Raw genomic sequence first — 24,435 nt, forward strand, 5'->3', positions numbered from 1 at the left:
GAATTATACATATTATACAGATCAAACTTGTTGTCCAAGATCACACAATGACAAAGCGTGCATGTTAGCTGTGCCTGTTTCTTCGGATTCACCTTGTACTATGCTTCTACTCCCTTTCTGTTCTCTTTCTGTACTTTTTTTCATTTCCTCATGAGATCCAACTATATTTTATATCACTATCTTTGAATCTGCAGTTTCCCCTATGCTGGGTTAGGCCTAATATTCTCTTATTATGTCTCACTCAAGCTTACACATTTTTAAAAGATCTTTATAATGCACCTTTTTATATCACTGAAATATAATTTGTTTAAGAAATCCTACCCTTCCTCTACCCCAAACTGAGTCAGGCTAAATGGTTGGTTCCCTCAACAAATATTTATTAGAGTCTACTGCATTCCAGAATTGTTATGTGTTCTTGGAAAATATCAGTAGAAAAAACTATCTTTGTTTTCTTAGAGTTTTTATTTTAAAATATGTATGCAATATGTAGAAGATTATAGGGAATGTTGAAAATTAAAGTTATTGTGGAAAAAGTGGGGAAAAGCAGGACAAGTTAAGGGAGATCTAAAGTATTGGGGATAGAGAGAAGGTGAAATTTGAATTACAATGTCCATTTCGGGCTTATTGGAAGAAAGTGATCTTTCAGCAAAGTCTTAAATAAGTTAATATTTTTAAAATGCTTAGAAAGTGTCAGGCATGTAGTCAACCCTATATAAATATTTGTTAAACATGAATAAACAGCCAGGGCTTTGTGGCTTATACTTGTAATCTCAGCACTTTTGGAGGCCAAGGTGGGAGGATTACTTGAAGCTGGGAGTTCAAGTCCAGGTTGGGCAAAAAAGCCAGTCCCTGTTTCTAAAATAAAATAAATAAATAAAAAAAATTAGCTAGGTGTGGTGGTGTGCACCTGTAGTCCCAGCTACCCAGGAGGTTGAGATGGGAGGCTCACTTGAGCCCAGGATTTGGAGACTGCAGTGACCTATGATGTTGTGATCATACCACTGCACTCCGGCCTACGCACCAGAGTAAGACCTTTTCTCTAAAAATAAAATAAAACTGTAAGGTGAGAGAGTAAGCTATGCATCTGTGACAAGGGCCTACTAGGCAGAAGAAAATGTCTGTGAAATATCAGGCATGTTTGATGAACAGTCAAGAGATCAGTGAGGCAGCAGTTAGTGAGGGCAATAGCAGAGAAGAAACAAAGTAACAGGCTGTGGTTATGAAGTGTTATGTGGGACGTGAATATAAGGCCACAGCTTTTAATACTTGGAGTGAGATATAGAGGCATTCGGGAGTTTTGTGAAGAGAATTGGCACAATCTGATTTCTGATTTAAGAAGAGACTGTGGAAAAATACTTATGGAATGGAAAAAGTAAGGACCTCCAAAAGTCTGCTCCTCCATAAAAGCAACAAGAGCAGTGGCAGAAATTATATAATCAACCTTTTCAGTACTCTTGAAATTAACCAAAGCCTTGCAACAATTTGAGGAGCATTTACAAGAAAAATGTCTGAAGCTTGTTAAACACATTGAGCTTTGTGTCATTTTAACTTTCATTGTTTCATCTTCTTTTCTGCATTCTCCATGCTCAACTTAAAAATCAAGTCTTGCAACTCTGTTAATTGTGAAAAGTGGCCATGTAGCAGCCACTGGATTTGACAGCATTGAGTTGGAGCTTCCCCAAAAGTCCCATCACCAGCAAACTGTCACTATTTGACCTGTCTGTCCACTCTCAGGGCTCATCTTTATATGACTTGACTTAGCTTGCTCTTGTGGACAGCTCTATTTCCAGGGCATTTGATGAAAACAATTAGCAGGTATTGTTTAATGTCACAGTAATTTTAACAGAGATATAAGCTGGGGTTAACAAGAAGCTGGGCAAAATCTAAAGAAAAACTGAGCACTGAGATGACAATAGGGGGCTCTTAAAACCTCAAACCTATTCCTGGGAATCTAGAAAGCCTTGCAGAAGCCTGAGAATGACTTAAAATGGCCTTAATCTTTAATGTCGGATGGCCTTGAGATTCTGCAAAAGCAGGAAGTGAAGGCTAAGGCAGAGTTATAAACTGTATGCCGGAGTGTTAAAGACATTAATTCCCCCTAATCCTTTCACCCCACAGAACCTTTGTGCAGAGGCTGGGAAACTTATTGGTTCAAAGCATTTAAGAAAATCACTATGCTATTATTTGCTGGACACTAAGCTAATTGAGCAGAGACTTCAATGGCTGCAAAAGACAAAGAATACAGGCTTTACAGAAATAGTCCTATAAAGTCACTAAACAAAAAATAGCAACAGAAACAAACAGCAACACATACACACACACACACATGCACACGTACATACACACACACCTGGAAGAGTGGAAGAATTTCTTATCTTTAGAGTTATCATATAGTATTTAAAGTTTTAAATTTTCAACAGAAAACTATGACCCATGAAAAGAAACAGGAAAATATGCTCCACATACAGAAAAACCAGGAGTCAATATAAGTTGTCCTTCAGGAAATTTAGATATCATAATTACTAGTCAACAAGTTTAAATGATCTTTTCAATGAACTAAAGGAAACAATGTCTAAAGAATAAATGGAAAGTATAAAAACAATATCTCACTGAAAGAGAATAATGACAAAGAGATAGACATCATATAGTTTTTAAAGGATCTCATAGAAACCCAGGATATAAAAACCAACTGAAATAAAATCTTTGCTAGAGGGATTCAGTAACAAATTGGTACAGTCAGAAGAATCAATAAATCTGAAAGAGGTTAATTGAGATTATTCATTATAAGGAACAGAAGAAAAAAAAACACAAGAAGAAAGGTATACAGCCATAAAGATCTAGAGAACACATAAAGCATACCAACATTTGCATAATAGAATTTCTAGAAGGAAAAGAAAGAAAGGACAGGAAGAATATTTAAAGAAATAATGGTTGGGAAGTTCCCCAATTGGTGAGAAACATTATTCTGTACATCCAGGAAGCTCAACAAAATCAAAAGATAAACTGAAAGATGTATCTACAAAATACTAGCAAATTAAATTCAGCAACATGTAAAAATTATACACTGAACCAAGTTATATTTATGCCAGGAATGCAAAGTTACTTTAACACATAAAAATACATTGCTATAATAAACAATATCAACAGAAAAAAGGGCAAATGCTTCATAATCATCTGCATAGGTGCAAAACAATAATTTGACAAAATCCAACACTGATTCATGACAAAAAAAGTTTACAAATTTGGAATAGAATAGAATAGAAGGGATTTAATTTATAATAAAAATTTCAAAATAGGCAGAGCCATAGAAACAGAAACTGAATTAGTAGTTGCCAGAGCTTGCGAGAAGGGAGAATGGTGAAAGACTGCAAATGGATACGGGATTTGTTTGTGGTAATAAAAGTGTTTTAAGTTTAGAGAGTAATATGGTATAACTTTGTGATGATACCAAAATCCACTAAATTGTACTAGAAGGGTGTATTTCATATTATATAAATTATATCTGAACAAATCTATTATTTTATTTAAAAAAGAAAGAGACTGTAGGTGTGAATGAGTGCAAGCAGTATTCCCAGAGACAGATGATGATAGCTTTAAGAGTCATAACAACGGAGGAGATAATAAGTCATTGGATTATACCTATCTTTGAGAGGAGATTTACTATTGAAAAGAGAGAAGCTGTGAATAAAACCAGTAATTGTGACCTAAGAGTTGGAATAAATAAAATACAATAGGGAAGGCTGTAAGTGCTGTGATTTTGGAGAGGAAAATTAGTTTTGTTTGAGACATGATAAGTTTAAAAACTCTATTAGGCAGCTAAGTGGAGATGCCAAGTAAACAGTTGTATATACAAGTCTATATTTTGGAAGAAAGTTCTAGACTGCAAAGAGAAATTTAGAAGTCCTTGACTACATGAAATAAATCATCAAAGAAGTGTAAATACAGAACACCAAAAACTGAAATTTGAGGCATTCCATTATTATTAGTTTAGGAGTTAGGAGTGAGTGAAGGATTTAGGGGAAAAGTAACCAGTAAGGTTGGAATAAAATAAAGTGATTACGATGACCTGGAGAAGAAGTGAAGGAAATATTTCCAGGAGGAGTTCCCTTATTGTATACTCTCATAGCATATATCATGTCTGCAATTGTATATTTATTTAATTTTTGCATAGTATCTCTCTTCATTAAGCTATAATAAGCTTCATTATGATAGCAGAGGTTATGTCTACTTTAAATGACTGTGAACTAAGAGTAAGAATTTATTTAGTTAACCAAGATTTGCTAAGAACTTATACTGTGTCAGGGGCTATTCTGTGCTGTGGCTTTATTTTTCTGAGCAAACAAAACCCAGTCTTCATGGAACTTAACTTCTATTGGGAGGATATAGACAAATACTATTTCACAGAACTTTCTGTGATAACGGAAATGTTCAACTCTTCTATCCAGCTACTATGCTACTCTATGTGGATGTTACTATACATAGCCACATATGGATGAAATATAACCAGTGTACTAAGGAACAAAATTTTAAATGTTATTTAATTTTATTTAATTAAAATTTAATTTAAATGGCCACATGTGTCTCATGTCTACCATATGAGTAGATATATACAACAAAGATAAAACAATAATAAGTAAATGAACCTATAGAGCTAGGGAGAGATTTGGAGTGGTCATAGTTTAAGATAGAATGACAACTTCATTCACTCACTCACTCACTTACTCATTGCTATGTTCAATTGTGTGGAGACCTATATACCCATCTATAATGAACAACAGGAAACAATAAACCTGATTAGCCTTATAGATGGTGGAAAAAACTTTCATCCTGTCTTAACTGCCTGATCTATATTTTGAAACTGCAGTAGCTTTAAATCGGAAAACTGGTCCAATCTTTCTACTTCTCAGTAGTTGTCTATTTATACTCTCAAACTCCAAGAAAATAGTAAGACTAGAAGGTCAGAAATGGGTAGCAGACATTAGCCACAGAAAATAATACCTTGAGAATTAATCCAAGAAAAAAGTCTATGGATAGGAACAGAGATGAAAGAATCTTTTTTATGGAAAATTGCAACTTTCCAAGATTTTCAATCTTAAATGCCTACAAAAGTCAAATAATTGACACACATATGGACCACAGAGAATCAGATAGTTCTCTTCCCATTTATTGTGGATACCTCACTTTGAGAAGTGATATATTGAATTCCCTGTGATATAATAAATTCCCTGAATTTATTCTTAACTTTAAAAGACAAGTTTTTAAAAATAATAATGAATGCCTGATTTTTATTTTCACTATTATTTAACATAATTATTGAAGATTGGCTAACGCAGCAACCTAAAATAAAAGTAAGACTAGAATAAAAGAGGTTGGAGTTTTTTTCCTAAATATACAGATGATTGTGTACTTAGAAACTTTACTGGCTCATTGCATGTGAATCAAATTATAATTAGTTTTCATGAATTCCACATCATTGATGTGGAGAACATTTTCCTAGAGGAGTTATTTTCCATTCCTAGAATGGCATCATTACTGACTAGATCAAATGATAAATGGTCAATATGAGTTCACTTCTTCTTTCATATGACGCACACAAAACCTTTCAGAAATATTTTTATGATTCTCTTTTCAACTCTACATATATACTATTACCACTCTCTTGAGAAAATCAATTTTAAAATGGTGTGTATGTGTGTGTCTATGGTGGAGGAGAAAGAGAAGGAGGATCTGCTACAAAGAATATACGTATCAAATGTCCAGCAGTCATTTACAAAATGATAGGATTTTGCTGTTGCCAAATCTTAGAAATTTTTGTTTGGAAAGTTTGCTTGCTATTGTGTGTTATATTATCCAGTACAGTTCAACCACTATTGTGTTTGTCAAAATATTTTTTGACAAGCTTTTAAAAAGAATATTTTCCACTTACTGTCTTCATGTCCTTACCCTCCATTTACTTTCCAAACCTCTTCATTTGTTTTATGCCTTTATAGTTTTACTGAACCTACTCTTTTCCAGGCTCCACACATCCTCTAACACTCAAACCAAAGGGCCTATTCCTGCAATATTACTTTAAAACAAATTTTTCCCTTGACTTCTACCATTTCCTAATCTTGATCGTATTTCTTTTTCTTTGGTCTTAACAATGGCATTATGTTCCACACTGAATACATTGTCTTCAGTCTACTTTGTCTTGGCTTGCCCTATATAAATGTAACATAATATATCTGGTAACAGCCCTAGCCACAAAATTCTCCAAGTCAAAGTCCTTCAGTGAATCCCTTGCTGCCATGTATATAAAGACAATATTCATATTATTTTGGCATGTCAGGTCTGTTTGATACAACTCTGCCTTTCTTTACAACCTCATCACATCCTCTGTACATGCATGTTAACCATGTTTATGAGTGAAAGTTAACTATTTGTGGGACTTGACTTTTGCACAAAGGAGTTTCTCTGCCTTGAATCAGGACCATTGAAAATTACAAAAGAGTGAAACCTCCATGTTTTTCTCCAACATGCTTCTATGGGCATTGAGATATTATATTTTGGGTTTGGTTGCAGCAGACGTTTCTTGGGTTACAATTTCTTAAATGTTTCTTTTTCTATTATGTTGTGAATCTTTCACAGGTAGATGTTTTGCTTTACTCACTTTTTATCCCCAACCATCTATTTTAAGTGAATCTTGTAAAATAAATCATAATCGAGCATTAATTTTGTTCTTTCTTAGTTTTGCAAAGATTTTTAAAGAAGTTTTTATTGTTATTCTACGCTGCATTTCTGAGCAAAAAGCAATTTTTCATGAATGAAACCCTTCTTGAAATTACTTATATGCGCATTTTGGATATCCTTTCAGGCCATTTATTTTTTCTGTGAATCAGTTTAAAAAAATCAGAGAAGTACACAGAAGAATAAGATTAACAATGACCACCACCATCATATCTTAAGATTTTGTCAAAATTGTTTAGGATTAATTTTAAAAGAATGAAATATTAGGAATACATTATGTGTTCCTCAGTACATGTCTGCAGGCTGTTCCTTGTCCTCTTTCACCATCCTGAATTTGACGATTGCTCTAAGGACTATACGTTCTTCTAGGTATGCCACATACATTACTTATTTTTCCTAAAGTACCTGTTATCAACCTTGTGTTTTGCCTCTGGAGAAATCTATACAGAACATCCTTTTACTTTTGCATATTACTCTTGGTATTTCTCATGTCAACTACTTAGCTGGCAAACCATTATTCTGAGGTAACTAATGGTGGATATTTCTGCTAGGAGCTGCTTAACTGTTCAGACTTCAACTTTGGTTTGCAGTGAATCAGTGCTATCTTCAAGTACATTCTTTCCCTTTGCTCAGCTTTGTTACTTCACTGGAAGCCTATTACTTAGACTCTCGACCTGCCTTTGTCAATGGAAAGTTTGGGCTCTGCCTTCACAAATGACGGGCATCCTTTCCTCAACTAGCAACAGCTGTGCATGGTCACTTTTAACGTTGATGAAATATTTTGGAAAAAGATTGATGTTCTACATTAATTAAAATGAGAAATAATTTGTTCAAACATACAACACGTAACATGTGATATACATTGTAGTAAGCACTCGTGACATAATAGTGAACAGAAATGGTGCAGTCTCCTTCTTTGTGGAGCTTAAATCTTGGATGGGGAGACAGACCAAACACAAAACTAAAAGGAAGAAGGATATCTTAAGGCATTAAAAGAACAGCAAGGTTGAAAGTTCCCATAAAAAGAAAGTGTCAGAGAGCAAAAATGAGAGAAGAGGGCTTTATAGGGGATTATGAACTCCTACTCTGAAGAGAGAGCATTTAACCTGAGACTTAAATGAAGAGTAACAATTAACCAAAGAGAAAATGAGAGATAATAGCCATTTTGAAGGCTCTGAGTCAGAACAGATCTTGGTGTGTCAACTAAGAGTGATCAGGGCCAGGCACGGTGGCACATGCCTGTAATCCTACTGCTTTGGGGGGCCCAGGAGTGTGGATCACCTGAGGTCAGGAGTTTGAGACTAGCCTGGCCAACATGGTGAAACCCCGTCTCTACTAAAAATACAAAAACTAGCTGGGCATGGTGGTGAGCGCCTGTGGTCCCAGCTACTTGGGAGGCCGAGGCAGAAGAATCACTTGAACCCTGGAGGCGGAGGTTGTAGTCAGCTGAGATCACACCAATCCACTCCAGCCTGGGCAACAAGAGCGAAACTCCGTCTAAAAAACAAAAACAAACAAACAAAAATAGTGATCAAGGCTGAAGAGTGAATCATGGTACCTAAAATACACAGAGACTCAGGTTGCCACCAGACTATAAATTCACTTGTTTACTCTGTAACATACATCTTTTCAATGGATCAGAATATCGTAACAGGCATTAATAGCACAAATCCACCCTGTTCCAAATCCACATGGGAAAACAAGCATAAGCAGATGATACTATAAAATGTCTTGACAAATCAGAGTCACAAGATTAGAATAACCTGTATTCTACAGGAAATAGCCTACATTCATATAATCTCCCTAGCCTCCTTTCCCCTCCATTCCTTTCTTTTCCTTTTCCTTTGTTCACTTCCCTTTCCTTGTCTATGGAAAGCTAAAATATAATGAAAGATTGAGTTTTGATCATAGAATTCTAGAAGATTGTGTTAGATATATTGAATATCTATACTCATTACACTAAAATATTTCATTAGCGCATGTTGGTTGTGCATCCATCCATATTGAAATCTAAATTAAAAAAAAAGAAAACTCATTGCTAAGAATACCTTTCCCTTAGACACTATTGGATGTTCATCGTCAGTGTTTGGCTTGCTGATTTTCCTTTTTCTGAACTTCCATAGCAGGACAATATCTCCCCAATGCATACATTATTTAGCTATGCTTATGAAGTCAATAATCCATGAAACCATTTCTTTTTCTAAAAATAACTTTTTATATCTATGTTCTGAGTCTTAGGTGTTTCTCTTGCTGCTTAGAGTTTTGAGACTAACCTTATTTTTCATGTCAGTTCTTAGCTGACACCTCTTTATAGCCACTAGGTACTGATACCCCTTTACCCTTTACTTGCCATTTGGCATATAGTGAATATTATTCATATCATTAGCATCAATACATTCACACATTTTTGTAATTTCTTGGACTCTACTACTTAAACTAAGGAGAATCATTTCACTTTCTTCTCTTAGAGTAAAAGCTTACCTTCACATTTTAATTTCTCTTCTCTGGAACATTTTAGGTCAACAGCTATTACAAAGGTTTATCTAGTTACTAATTGAATAAATGTAATAGTGTGACTAATTTGGTGTGGGTAAAAGGAAAACAAAATGATGGTTCTCATTTCCACGATTGCTTTCTAGTATATATAAATTCAAGAACAGGGCCAGCTACATAATTTGTGATGTCCAGTCCAAAATGAAAATACAGGACGCTTTGTTTAAAAAATAATTAAGATTTTTAAAGAAAGCGCAGATAGACCATTAAATTACGCATGGGACTCTTCTGAACTCAGGATCCTATGGGACTTTTTATACCCAGAAAGCTGCTCCTGAGCTGGTCTTTGGGGTAGGTGGCATCTGAAATTATTTCATAAATTTATTTTCAAATGCTTTTACAATAGAACTTCAAAAATACAGTTTTAGGGATGAAATAGTGTATACAACAAAGTTTAATGAACATATTTATTTGGAGCACTATAACTATGCCTTTGGCACGGAGTATTCTGGTGAATAGAAACATGCGTTTAATAAGAAACTACTGTTAGTTTTACGTTTATCATTGACTATGGTATGATGCTTTGATTTAGCTTGAGTACTCAGAAACTAGATTGCTTGGGTTATAAATCATTGCTCTATCTACTCTGCTAGCTGTGGGTCTTTGGCAAGTTTGCTTACCTTTCTTTGAATCGTTGTACACATGCATAGAGATAACAGAGAATCTACCACATACGTTTGACATTCAGATTATGATATTTCAGGTGCTTTAAAGAGTACCTGTTATGTAGTAGGCATTCAAAGTATACCCTGTTTTATCAATAGCCTTTCTATTTTTTATTCTTGCCTTAATGGATACAAAATCCCAGACATAGTTTAGTCTCTTTGATGGTTGTAAATTAATGTCTAGTATAATACGAAAAACAATTCTTGTTATTGTTTACGTAGAATTATAAATCTGACAGCTAATGAATAAGACATTTCGCTCATGATGATAAACATTAATGATATGTTTTTTTTCCTACTACAAGAGCAGTGAAAAGATTTTTGTTTTTCAATCTTTTCTTTGACCTTTTCCCCATCACCATTTGGCTTATTTAAAATTTTGATCTAAATTACCTAGTTAATAGAGCACTCCAGTTAATTGTATTACAGTTATGATGTTACATAATTTTAGAATCCAATTTAGTTCAGTCTTAGCATTTCAGACATTCTTAAATACATTTAAAAGCAAGCTTGTTTGAAAGTAATCTGTTATTTTTTTAATTTTTATGTCACTGAATGATAAAGCTTTTTATATTAATTGGAATTATGTTTATTTATAATTACCAAGCTGTTTTGTGCTGTATGGAGAAGATGTACTGATTTACAATCTGTAAATTGAATCTTTACCATCATGAGATACTGAAATGTTTAGTTGAAACATCAAATTTAGGATTATATCAAACAATACCATACTTTATTTTTAGTACTGGTAATATATTTATTATAAACTGTTTCACTTATGATGTTTCCTAAGAAACTATTCATTTTGAGCAATATAAATGAGGATGTGCTAATCAGGTATGGTTTCCAAGTAAGAATGTCATAATAATTCTATACATTTTGCAGTTAGGATGGTGAAAACCAATGAAATAACTGAGCATTATAGTCATTATGGTTGCGAAAGTTGACAAGAAAGTAAAACCCAGTAATCCCAAATTTATGACACAGCTTTCAAACCATACCGTGTACTCAAACCCTTCTCTCTCCTGTGGCTCTTATTATATAATATCTATATTCAATCTCTTTTCTCATATCAGACAGTATTACTGAAGTCTTCACTAACATCTACGTGACCAGTTTTGGCCCTGTCTCAGATACAGATATGGTGAGTTTTTCATTAAATAGTATTTTTACTTCACATAATGGGGAGTGGGGGTAATTTCAAATAAAGTAGCATTTTTAGTGTTACAGAATTATGTATATGTCTCATGTCTATTTAGTCTACCCAAATACATGGATAGTTAAAGATGTTTAGATCTGTGGTTTCCATTTCCAACTTCAGTGTTTGGATTAGTCCTGTGTATTTTATATCATTTTCAAAACATGTCTACCTAACTACAGTGTGATAAACAGTTATTTAAATAAAATTAATTGTATTAAGAAGAAAAATTTTCTAGGAGGATTAAGGCAGAATTGCGAACTTCCATAAGGAAAGTGAATATAGTTTCATAGATAAAGACTTCTTACAGAATGAGGTCATGGTCAGTGTTACACATTTAAAAACAACAACAACAACAACAAAACCCTCTGATTGGTATTGAGCAAAGTGATTGCCTCGTTAGCTATCTACATACATACCATACATATAATCTGCACACATAGTAGGTATACATAAATCAACCTAAAAAATTAGAATGTTGGTACTCTTGGATTCTATGGAACTGGTGTTATTTTGTTTTTTCTTTAAAATGAGACAGGCCTGGTGTGGTGGCTCACAACTGTAATTGCAGCACTTTGGAAGGCCGAGGTGGGAGGACTGCTTGATCCCAGGAGTTTGAAATTAGCTTGAGCAACATAGAGAAACCCCATGTTTACCAAAAAATATAAAAAATAGCAGGGTGTGATGGCACATGCCTGTGGTCAGAAGGCTGATGTGGGAGGATCGCTTGAGCCCAGGAGGTCGAAGTTGCAGTGAGCTGTGATCGTGCCACTGCATGACAGAATGAGACCCTGTCTCCAATCAATTAAAATACAATAAGATAAGATAGGTAAGCGAGGAAAATTGGTTTGATGTGTTAGGTACTGATGGGCTAGAATCGCCAAAGATGAATTATTGATGAAGCATTAAAAATTTAATGATAAGTCCTTCACTTTTACTGCTAACTATAGTGCTCTGCAATAGACATTTTTGATGAAAGAGTTTTTCATTCATAATAACTTGTCAGATTCCAGCATGTCAACTGACATTTGCTTTACTTTATATTCCCTTGATGTGCATGTCTCTTGTTCCCTGCTACCTCCCTGCCAAATCTGTGGCTCATTCACCCCTCAGGCATCCTTCCCTCTAGGACTTCATGATTCTTTAGACATTCATCTTCCTTATGACCCAGACACCGAGAAGCCCTTGTCCCTTTTTGCCCAGTATTCCCCACTGTGTCATTTCTCCTCAAATTCTTCCCTTTCTCTGATAACTCGGGGGAAAATTGACAAGTTTGGACATTTTCTACCTGGATAAACTAACAAAACAAAAAGTATTCCATTTTTGCAAGCTTTCATAAACATTACCAGCTAATTTATCAGGAGGTTTCCGTTAGGGAACCTAAATTTCACTTTTATGGCAAAAAATGTGCTGTTTATTCCATCAGAGCCACATCTCTGACCTCAGAGACCTTTTCTTATATTGACCTGGGTGGCTGAACATGTTCAGGGGTGATCCCCACCTTTGGGGAGGTGGTTGATACTAAATGTTGGCAGTCCATTAAAATTCTTTAAAATGGGAATGTCATGATTTAAGTGCTTTTATTTTTCTCCTTCAATTCTGGGTCTTAGGTACGATTCTGGTACAAGAGGAAAAAAATCCTATTCTTCAGTAAACCCTCCTTTTCCCCTTGCATTATTGTATATTTTGACCTGAAATATTAATCTGCCTCTTTCCATGGGTCAATTTAAGTGGACATATCCTTATAATTATGACAAAGACTATTTATTTTTAGTAAGAGTGTGCATTCCAAATGTTATTGTTTGACTATAAATATAATTTTGTCCTAGTAAATACTCTTTGTCTTAGTGCAGATTGTCTTAAATGTTCCCAAATATTAGAGAGACACAGTGCAAATAAATACCTAACTTCTATCAAAAATTAAGTAGAGTCAGAATTTTGTTAACTACTACATTGAGAAATTAGCATATTATATAAATTGTGACTCTTACATCTGGTTAATTTGTGTCTTATTATCAGCCAAAGCAGAAAGACAAATGATATGACTCCCAAATATCAGTACATTTTCAATATTGTAGATTTTTTTCATGTTGTAAATTTCAGTAGTAGCAGTTACTGCATTGAAATTTTAGCTTTATTTTTTTGCAAAGTGAATTATTTTAGCTAAAACATATCTCTCTCTCTATATATATATGCATATATACATACATACATGCAAACATGTATGTTTCTAGCAAGACATGTTTGATATTTGGGGATTTTACACAAACTCACATCATACTTGTATGCCAAAATATACAAAGTCATTTGTTTTCCAGTGGCGATAATGGATTAGATTAATTCTCTACCTCTCCTTGTTGTGACTATTCTTTGGATCGCTAACATATTTAGAAAGTTGGTAGTTGATGTTAGGTATATAGTCATTAGCAATGGAACATATTTAGCTCCTTTATGTCTGAAATGAACTAAAAGCAGTTGTGTTTCATCAGTAAATTGAACCCGAGAACTTTAAAATTTTTTAGCAGACTCAAGATATGCTTTCTTATTTGGGGGGATTCTACCACAAGTTATAATAAACATTAAAATATACTCACACTACCAATATAGGTTGCATTGAGTGGAATTTCAGTTGATAACATTTAAATAAAAAATCACTTACTTTGATTTTTTAGTTTTCTTTTTATATTTCAGAATACATGTGTGTGTAAGTGTGTGTATGCACACCCAAATATAGATGTATTCTCAAAAATGGAATGCATATTCAGCATCTTAGTACGTTTTTGAAAATCTTGAAGGCCCTAGACATTTTATCTAGTGATACATTTCCCTTAATGCATCTAGCCTAAAAAATTTCTAAGAAATTGCTCTGCTCTTGTCAGATTTCCTACTTTATTTCTGTCTTTATTTACCTCATTTAGTCGGGCTTGCCAACAGTTGTTTTAGAGGAAGTCTAGTTAATCACAAACCTACCAAATGGGAGCATACTATGTAAACACAGTCCAGTCATAGAACATCATAGGGAAAATCTGATATAAAGAATTATTAACTAATAAAAGACAGTTAAATTCGTTTTAAAACATGGATAAAAGAAGATTCCAAGCAATACAGAATTAACAAATGCAGACAGAACATCTACTTCTAGGGTTGCAGTGTCACCACTTCCAGAATCAGGAAGAAACTGAGGACTTGAAAGAGCACCCTTTCCCCCTAAGATCTGTGAATTCTGACCTCACTGGAGGGGTGCTGCTGCTACAGGAACATGCAGCTACTGGTGGTGAAGAAACATGTGATGGTATATGCTGAAGCTGGTCTACAGAAATATGCTGCATGGGCTGAAAACTCACAGCATGTCAGTCCTTTGAAGCTGTGCCAAAAAAATGACAATGCACGTGACCCAGAAAGAGACCAAGAAAGAAAAGCGCCCTTCTCTTTTGACTACATTGGAGTGTCCCTCCAGCACCCTCTATTGACAAAGCCTGACATTGTGTGAGCTGGCAGAGGAGCAGTATTTATAGGATCCATCAGGTATCACAAAGGAAATGAAAGAAGGGTGGATTTAGAGTTGAGAGGCAAAACACAGATAGCTGAAATATGAATAATGTGTAATACAGGGAAGATGTTAATTGAGGACCAGGAGATAGTTTGATCACTCAACAGGTATTATTGATATTTGTCCAAATCTAGAGAAGAAAGATGCAGCTGGGAAAAATTAAAGTTGAATAACCTATAGACACAAGTAACAGAGACACATACAAATACATCTTTTTACTCACATTGTAAGTCTATTAGGGAAGATGGTGCTCAACTCAAAAAACATATATACATTTTATGGAGAGAAACAATTTGGTCTTCATGATGATCAAAATGAATGATTTCCATGTTGATATTATTTTTACTGGAAATCAAGATAAGTAAGGAGGCAAAGTTTGAATTTATGTTTAGTATGGATGGAGCAATAGCTTGAGCAATGAGACGTGGCTGTGACACTCTAAATAAAAAAGAATGTTATGATGGGAAGGGAAAACGTAGACATAGTATTACCTACAAGTCAAAGTGGATGTGGAGCTATCTAATGAATATCTTACATAAACAATTTGTTAATGAAGAACAAAAGTAAAAAACAAATTTAGTTTTACTTTTAGTAGCTTAGCATATACACTTTTATTTCTAATCAGTGAACATAGTCAGTAGCAAAACCTAAATTCCTAATTTCTTTTATTCAGGTCAGTGATGTAGATTTGTTATGACATTAGCCTGAGAGAAAACAAAACAGCATAGCAAAAAGAATTAAGAACCAAAAAAATATGCAGACACACACACACACACACACACACACACACACACACACATTGCTTTCTTGGAATCATTAACTAGTGTAATTGTCCCAAAAATGTTGTAGATCTAAATTATAATTAAAGATTATACTTACAGTTTCTGCAACCAAGTTAAAAATATTTTATTTCAATATTTTGAAATTCATAAGGAGGTAATTAATTTTTGAAATGTACTAGTAGCTGGCAATTGACCAAGGTTGTAGTAGGCATTTTAGCACTTTCTAATTTACTGTACTGTGTTTTTCCCTTTTTCCTTGGTTTCTATAGGATGTCTTTTCTTATATTAGTAAACATTTTCACTGTGTGTGCATATTCTAATGGTATAAGTGTTATGATTATCAATTATTTAACCTAAACCTAGACTAAGAACCTCAGTTCAAATGGTTGTCTGTTGTGAAGTGTTAGGGTTAGAGCTTGGACAATGAAAACTTTGAAGTAATCTTGAGATACCTGATACAGTTAACCATTAGGCTAAGAAGCAGGCAGTGTGGTAAATATGACCTTGGTTTATTGATTATGTTGATTTTTCCAGATAATACTTTTCTTCTCTATAAAAACACAGAGTGCATTATCTCTTAGAATCTCCAGAAGGTACTGGGATATTATATAGTTCAGTAGTTAACATCAAGGAAGTTTAGAGAGTTGTGAGATTTAATATCTGGTCAAAATTGACACTGAACTTAATCTGTTAACTCTTTATCAGAGGTTGTCATTTGTAAATGTAGTTCATTAAGAAAACCTGTGATGAACATGGCAAACCCTTTGTATCAAAAGTAAATTAATAATGTTTACTCCCTTTAAAGTCAGCATGTAGAAGCTGGTTGCTGTAAGGTTATTGACATTTTGGAACGTTAGAAAATAGACACTGGAAGCATTCATTCATTCATCAAATATTTTTCAGCACCCTCCTAGAATTTATAATAATATTCCCCAAAATGTGATTTACAGGTACTTGGATTGTAACCATCTGAATTATTTTTTAAAATAGTTGTTTCCTGGGATCTTCCTATGATTTATAGACTAACATTTACTCTTTGTAGAACATGAAAGTCTGTATTTTAACATGATAAGGTATTCGACTTTATGCTAAAGGAAGCACGAATCTATTATAAGACTGATGAAGAAGTGGAGGAAGGTAGAGGGTATGTGGCAGAGTAAGAGTTCTATGGTTCAATAATTTATATTAAAGGATTGAGAAAAGGAAGACTAGTTAGAAAGCTGTTTTATTACAGGCAAGAGATTAATGTGAATTGGCCCAGGGCAGTGGAACTGAAGATGGAGAGCATTGAAAAGAATCAAAAGTTATTTGTGGGGTAGAATTGTTGATCTGTTGGATGAAGGGGTGGAAGAAGTATAGAATGACATCTTGAGGAATTGGGATATGGAACACAGTAGGAGAAGTTTTGTTTGTTTTTGTTTTGTTGCTGGGGATGAACATTTATGTTTTACACATGTTGAGTTTGAAACTTTAATTGGAGATGTCTAGGTAACAGGCATAGATCTGGAGCCCAACAGAGAAGCTTGGAGTATAGATAACTTGGGGGCCATATAATGGTGGTTGAAACCATAGACATACATAAAATTTTACAAGGAAAGAGATTAGAGTGAAGTGGCCATCTTACTTTCACAGAAACTCTAGAACACCAATATTTAAAGGACAGAAAGTGGACAAAAAATGGAAGAGGAGACTGAGAAGGAGCAACTGTGGGTATCTGTCAAAATGAAGAGTGGTCCCATTTTCTGAGCTAGGCTGTGCTTTGATCCAAAAAAAAAAAAAAAGGCAGAGACCACTGTCTTATTCCTTATCAGATGAAGTGCTGTGCTCTCGTCAGATATCTGTGCTACAGATCTTTGCCGAAATGGGATTCTGTAGAGTTAAGGTGAGATGGCTTATTTGGTAACTGGGTAACTGTATGAACCCATGTATTTTGTGTACAGTAAAACATCACCTAAGGGGTGGGGAAACAGTTCCAGAAGGGCACAGGTAAAAGTAGTGACTCCATTCATTACCTTTCTTGGAGAAGGAGGGTTGTAGGAACTTAGTGCATCCAGTCATAGCTCTCTTGGTTTTCTAAGGTCACAAAGTAGTATTCCCTACCATTCTCCCTATTCTTTTGTAAAAACTAAATAAGATTTATTCCTATCAAACTATCAATATCATTTTTAACATAATTAGAAAACAAATTCAAATATTTCAAAATTCACAGGCAGCCAAAGAAAGAGCCTGAATAGCCAAAGCAAACCTAAGCAAAAGAACAAAGCTGGAGCATCACATTACCCAGATTCAAACTATCCTACAAGGCTACAGTAACCAAAACAGCATGGTACTGGTACAAAAACATGTAGATCAATGGAACAGTCTAAAGAACCCAGAAATAAAGCCACACACTTACAGCTAGCTGATCTTTGACAAAGTCAACAAAAACAAGCAATGGGGAAAGGACTCCTTATTCAATAAATGGTGCTAGGATAACTGGCTAGCCATATGCAGAAGATTCAAACTGGACCCTTCTTTTCACAATATACAAAAATCAACTCAAGATGGATTAAAGACTTAAATGTAATACTCAAAACTGTAAGAATCCTAGAAGAAAACTTAGGAAATGCCATTCTGAACCTAGGCCTTGACAACAATTTCATGTTGTAGTCCCTAAAAGCAATTATAACAAAAACAAAAATAGACGACTGGGACCTAACTAAACTAAAAAGCTTCTTCATGGGAAAAGGCACTATTAACAGAGAAAACAGACAACCTACAGAATAGGAGAAATTATTTTTGAACTATACATCCGACAAAGGTCTAATATCCAGAACTATAAAGAACTTAAGTGAAAAACAAACATTCCCATTAAAAAATGGAAAAAGGGCATGAAAGGACATTTCTTAAAATGACACACATGTAGGCAACAAGCATATGAAAAATGTTCAGCGTCATTAATCATTAGAGAAATGCAAATCAAAACCACAATGAGGGACCATCTCACCTCAGTCAGATGGCAATTATAAAAAGTAAAAATAATAACATGTTGGCAGAGTTGCGGAGAAAAGGGAGTGCTTATACACTGCTGGTGGGAATGTAAATTAGGTTAGTTGCTGTGGAAAGCAGTTTGCAGATTTCAGAAAGAACTTAAAGCAGAACTACTATATGACCCAGCAAGCTTATTACTATATACTATATGCTTATTACTAGTCTACTTTTTAGCAGAATATCAGTTGTTCTACCAAAAAGACATATGCACTTGTATGTTCATTGCAGCACTATTCACAATAGCAAATATATGGAATCAACCTAGATGCTCATCAGTGGTGGACTGCATAAAGAAAATGTGGTCTATATACACCTTGGAAAACTATGCAGCCATAAAAAATAATGAAATTATGTCCTTTGCAGTAACATGGATGCAGCTGGAGGTCATTTTCCTAAACAAATTAATAGAGGAACAGAAAACCAAATATGATATGTTTTCACTTGTAAGTGGGAGCTAAACATCAAGTACACGTACACACAAAGATAGGAACAATGGACACTGAAGCTTATTTGAGGGAGAGGGAGGGGGAGGGTTGAAAAACTACCTATGGATACTATGCTCACTACCCGGGTGGCAAAATAATTTGTACATCATACCACAGCAACATGCAAGCTAGTCGTGTAACAAACCTGCACAGATACCCTCTGAACCAAAAATAAATGTTGACAAAAGAAAAAAAAATAAATAATAACTGTGATTTCTGAACATGAAGTGATTTTTTTAAGTAAAAATTTCAGGGGTTGTGTGTTTTTTGTCCTAGGTTTCAAGTTTCGAGACTGTCTTTGGGAAAGCCACAAAGAACTTGTATGCCTAGATTAAGAATAATAAATATTATCTATTGGTCCTACTACCGTATATTTTCTAGGGGATATCAGTACATGTAGATAGCTGACAGGCATCAAAGGTCTCACATCCCATGATGAGGATTTTAGCAATGGTTTCTCAGAGTACCAGGAAAATGTGACTTTAAGAATACCAGTACAAGAGAGCATTACAAAAGTAGGGAGCGAACATTGTATCAGCTATTGTGGTAAAACCAAGAAAAGGTTTTTAAATATGTCATTAGATGAAAAACAGAAGTATTTGCTGATTGTGGTAAAAGCAACCAGATTGCGGTGGGTGGAGGCAAGTGGGAGGTGAGGAAATGGAGAAAAAGTGGAGGTAACATTTTTAAGCAGCGTGGTTGAAGAGAGGAGGCAAGACGGAGGGCAGTAGCTGTACGGCATTATAACTATCAGTGAGGCTTTTATTTTTAAAGATGGCATTGAACTTCTCACTGTTCCCTGAACATGTCATTATATTTAACAACTCGCTGGCCGTGCACATGTTTTTTCCTGTTCTTGTTATGCTTACCTCCTCCTTTGCCAACTGGAGGTATTTTATTTAGTCAAAACTAAGTTCAAATTTCATCTGTTTTCTGATTTCTTTCTAGGTTATTCCAAGTCGTCAGTCCTCTTTATCCCTGTGCTCCACCACATGGCGTTCATAGTATTTTTTAAATGACATTGTACATAGGCTTATGAAAATCTTCCTGACTTTTTTATTTTTATTTTTTATGGCAGTCTGAGATACTAGAAGGCATAACTTGTGTCTGTACATTTCAACAAGATTTCCTAAGTATACACTCAGTGCTTCTCACCATGGTAGGAACTGAAATATGTAAGTGTAGCCCTCAAATTGCTCACAGGATATTGGAGGACAGCTAAGGAAAATAGTTCATTTTACAACGGTACAATAATGCTTTCATTGAAGTATTTATGGATTAATGTCTTATCAGAGGGGATGTGGGTGGTAGATATAGAGTTTGGTACGGATCTTAGGGAAAAAAAGATAGCTAAGAAGAACACATAAAGATTGACTAGCTACACAATGGAAAAGAGTGTTTTAGCACAACTTGAAAGAGCTTGTTGAGTTTAGTAAAATGTGAAAGTTCAGTATAACTGGAGCCTAGAATGCTCTTAGGAATTTTGGGAGAGATGAGGCTAGAAAAGTATTTCGAGCCAGACCATAAAGGCCATAAAGACTAAGAAGATCATAATCACCCCCCAAGAAGTTATAGAGATATGCCCAAATGATACTTTAAAACATGATGCTTTCCGTTACCAGACAACTTATAATTGCATGGCTTTTTTGGTATGTGTTGACTTTCTTTAAAATATTGCTATTATACTATATACGTTCTGTAAAAGGTAACTATTAATATTTTAAAATAACAATTATAGTTAAAATGCAGCTATTCTATAAAATATAACTATTTATATAATTATAAAGTATATTGGTGATTAGTTTAATATAGTTACCTAGATGCACACATGCAAACACACGAACGAAAGTAACTGGACACCTGTGAATTTAAGGATTAGCTTGTTGTTTGCAGATTGTTGCCATAAGACATCTGAGAGCTTTTCTGCCATCTGCCTCTGCTAATGATGCCTTTCTTCTTATGTTTCATCAGAAACCTTATGGCTCAGTATCCTTCATACTACATTAAATTTACAATGACTCCCCTTATTCATTTATTCATAGGCAAAGTATTGTTTATTTCCTATGTTCCAAGTAGTTGTTTAGATGCTGGTGACACAGCATTGAAGAAGGTGGTCACGACGTCACGATCCTTGTTCTCAGTGTGGAATGAAAGTTGTCTAGATGTAGGGAGAGGATAGAGAAGACTGATCAACAGATGTTAGTGAGTTTGCATAGTAAAATGCAGCATGATAAATCAGAGGCCTGACACGTACTTATGTCATAATTGTGGCAGCATAGAGGGGTACATGTGTTGGGGTGTGGGTGTGTGGATGTGGTGGGGGATTATTGTAGGCAAGGCTAGAGGGGTAGAGAGGAAGAGATCGTGCAGGGCCTTGGAGGCTGTGAGAGTGTTTGTACTTCATCCTAAGGGCTTTAGAGATTCAGGAGACTGAAATCAGCAAGATTTTATTCTTTCAAACTCCCTTCCTCACATTACGGCAATGCTTCAATGCATACTATAGCTTAACGAGTCCAGTCCAAACTAATTTCAGCATCAGTCTCTTAGGCCATCTAGATGTTCTCTCCTTTTCCATGCCTTTTTCACAGGTAAGGGATGTACTGTGGGGACAGGCCAAGATCCACTCTTCCTCTTCTTTTTCTGTGTTTTTCAAAGTTGTTGCAAGGGTAAAGGAGAGTAGTAAAAGGTGAATATACCTTTTTACTGAACTGGTTCTATTGTAGTTCTCTGTTAGCAATATATGCTATTTGTATGGTTGGTAGATGAATACTGGGTCTCCCATGGAGCATACTTGTGCTATCTTCTCAGTGACCTCCTTATTGCAGTCACCAAAAACACAGGTGGCTTCTTCTCCAGTGGCATTCTCTCTGGTATCCTGTGTGGCCCCCACCTCTGGAACTTTATGACCTTTAATTACTGGGTGTCTCTACCTTGTCTGGCCACCCTTTTGTTGAGTATGGGGAGAGGGAGAAGGATCTTTGGAAGATGATTTATGCCAGAATATCTTCCTTGGTGTCCAAACCATTTTCTGAGAACTTTGCAAATATTATCTCACTTAATCCTTACAAGAGTCCTAGGAAGTAAGTTCTATTTTTCTTACCATTTTACAGATAAGTCAACTGATATAAAGAAAGGCTAGCCAACCTGCTTAAAGTCAGGTACCCTGATCTATCTGACTTGAGAACTCGTGCTTTTAACATCTATTTCTTCTTACTTAATATGTATCACTATTATTATTTGATATTGTGTTTCAGTTTTAATTGTGCAAAGAAGATTTTTTATTATGCACATTTAAGATGTACAACATTATATTTCAATGCACTTATAATAGTAAGTGGCTACTACAGTCAAGTAAAATTAACATATCTATCCTCTTGCATAGTTTCCTTTTTTTTTTTACAGTAAGAGCACTTACATTTCCAGTATACAATAATTATAGTCCTTATGTTTTACCTTAGATCTGTAGACATTCGTCCTATGTATCTAAGCTTTATACCCTTTGATTGACACCTCCCTATTTTTTTCCCTCTTCACATCCCACCCCAGTAACTGCTATCATTTTATTCTATGTATTCAACCAACCAACCTACCTTTTTCCCTTCCCTTTTTCCATGTATAAATGAGATCATGCACTATTTTCCATCTGTGTCTGACTTATCCTACTTAGTATAATGCCCTCCATGTTTATCTATATTGTTGCAAATGACGGGGTCTCCTTCTCTAAAACTGAATAGAATTTCATTGTACATGTATACCATATTTAAATAATTTATTCATACATTGACGGACACTTAGATTGTTTTTGTATATTGGGTATTGTGAATAATGCTACAATAAGCATGTGAATGCCAATATCTTTAAAGGTCATGATTTCATTTCTCTTGGGTATATACCTAACAGAGAGATTCCTGGGCCATATAGCAATTCTACTTTTAACATTTTGAGGAATATCAATATTGTTTTTCCTAATGGATGCACCAATTTACATCCCCACCAACAGTGTACACAGATTCCCTTTTATCCACACCCTGGCCAACACTTGTTATCTCTTGTCTTTTTGATAATAACCGTCCTAACAGGTGTGAGGTGATACTGATTTTAATTTGTAATTATTTGATGATTAGTGATGTTGAGCACCTCTTTATATAATTATTGACCATTTTTGTGTTTTTACTGGAGAACTGTTGATTCAGATTCTTTGCCCTTAGGTTGTTCTTTAACTATTGAGTTGTGTGAATTCCTTATGTATTTTGGATATTAACGTCTTATCAAATTTGTAATCTGCAAGTATTTTCTCCCAATCCATAAGACTACCTTTATACTTTGTTGATTGTTTCCTTTGCTGTACAGAAGATTTCTAGTTTGATGTATGCTCACTTGTTTATTTTTGCATTTGCTGCCTGAGCTTTTGGAGTGATGTTCAAAACACTCAATGCCAAGATCAATGTCAAAGAGCCTATCTTCTCTTCTAGGAGTTTTATTAGTTTCAGGTCTTACATTTAGGTCTTTAGTCTGCCTTGAGTTGATTTTTTGTGTATGGGATAAGATAGATGTCCAATTTAATTATAGTGCATATGGCTATTCAGTTTTTCCAACATCGGGCTTTGAAGAAAATACCCTTTTCAGAGATTCCAAAACTCCAGTCTCAGCCCTATAACTTAGTTCTTCCTGTAACTTCTCATAAGCCATGAGTAATGTCCATTTATTGATCTATGAAAGAAGAAAATTTTATTCTGACATTCTGCCTTCAAGTGTTGTTTTATGTATGGTATAATGAAAAGACCATGGTGTTTAGAAACACAGAATTTGAGACCAAATTTTTCCTCTCTGTCTTTTTTTTAAGTAAATATTGCTTTTGAAGTATTTCCCACTTGTGAAATTGGGATAATTTTGCATATGCAATAAAGTTGTTATGAATTTTAAATGACACATATTATATCAAAGTAGATCGCTGTCTACTATAACTATTAATCATATTGAATACTTTTATTAGATATATTTTAATTATTTTCTGTTAGAATATGAATCTTTAGTATCATTTTCTAGTTTGTTAGTGAAATTTGCCTGGCCCCTGGTTCCAAAAAGAATGTCCAAACATCTTACCTCCACTATGTTTTGAATGTGCAGTAGCTATGTTGTTCTGCAACTGTAGTTTGTGTGAACTTCTTTACATAATAAGGCTTGTACTAATTGGGTTTATTGGCCCTTTGCTGATCTGTTCTTAAGATTCTCATTTTTCTTTGTAATTTTTTGCAATGCAAATACTGTGCTAAATTTGTTGTTTAGCCCCCTTTGAGTACCAACTGAAAGTATTTGAGCTTCATTTTTCTTGCATATTCCAAGGGTGATATTTTTTACATTGTTTATAGATCTGCTTCATAGACTACATGTTCTTCATTATAGAAGAAACACACTGATTGGAATTTACTCAAGGGAGACTAGCCTT

At 34.8% G+C, this 24,435-nt stretch overlaps 1 protein-coding gene across 9 annotated transcripts in view; it reads left to right on the forward strand.

Annotated features, from left to right (window-relative positions):
• The window catches only part of LOC105487682 (gamma-aminobutyric acid type A receptor subunit alpha2), a 153,467-nt gene that overhangs the window by 48,348 nt on the left and 80,684 nt on the right, over positions 1 to 24,435 (forward strand). For 7 of the 9 annotated variants that reach the window (XM_011751214.3, XM_024794707.2, XM_071093649.1 and 4 more), the window contains exon 4: positions 11,021 to 11,088. The exons of the other annotated variants lie outside the window; for them this stretch is intronic. In XM_011751214.3, the coding sequence (XP_011749516.1) occupies positions 11,021 to 11,088 (68 nt within the window). The remainder of the gene's footprint in view (positions 1 to 11,020; positions 11,089 to 24,435) is intronic. 9 annotated transcript variants of the gene reach the window in all.

Source organism: Macaca nemestrina, chromosome 3, assembly GCF_043159975.1.
Source record: "Macaca nemestrina isolate mMacNem1 chromosome 3, mMacNem.hap1, whole genome shotgun sequence".
In the NCBI taxonomy this organism is placed as follows: Eukaryota; Metazoa; Chordata; class Mammalia; order Primates; family Cercopithecidae; genus Macaca; species Macaca nemestrina.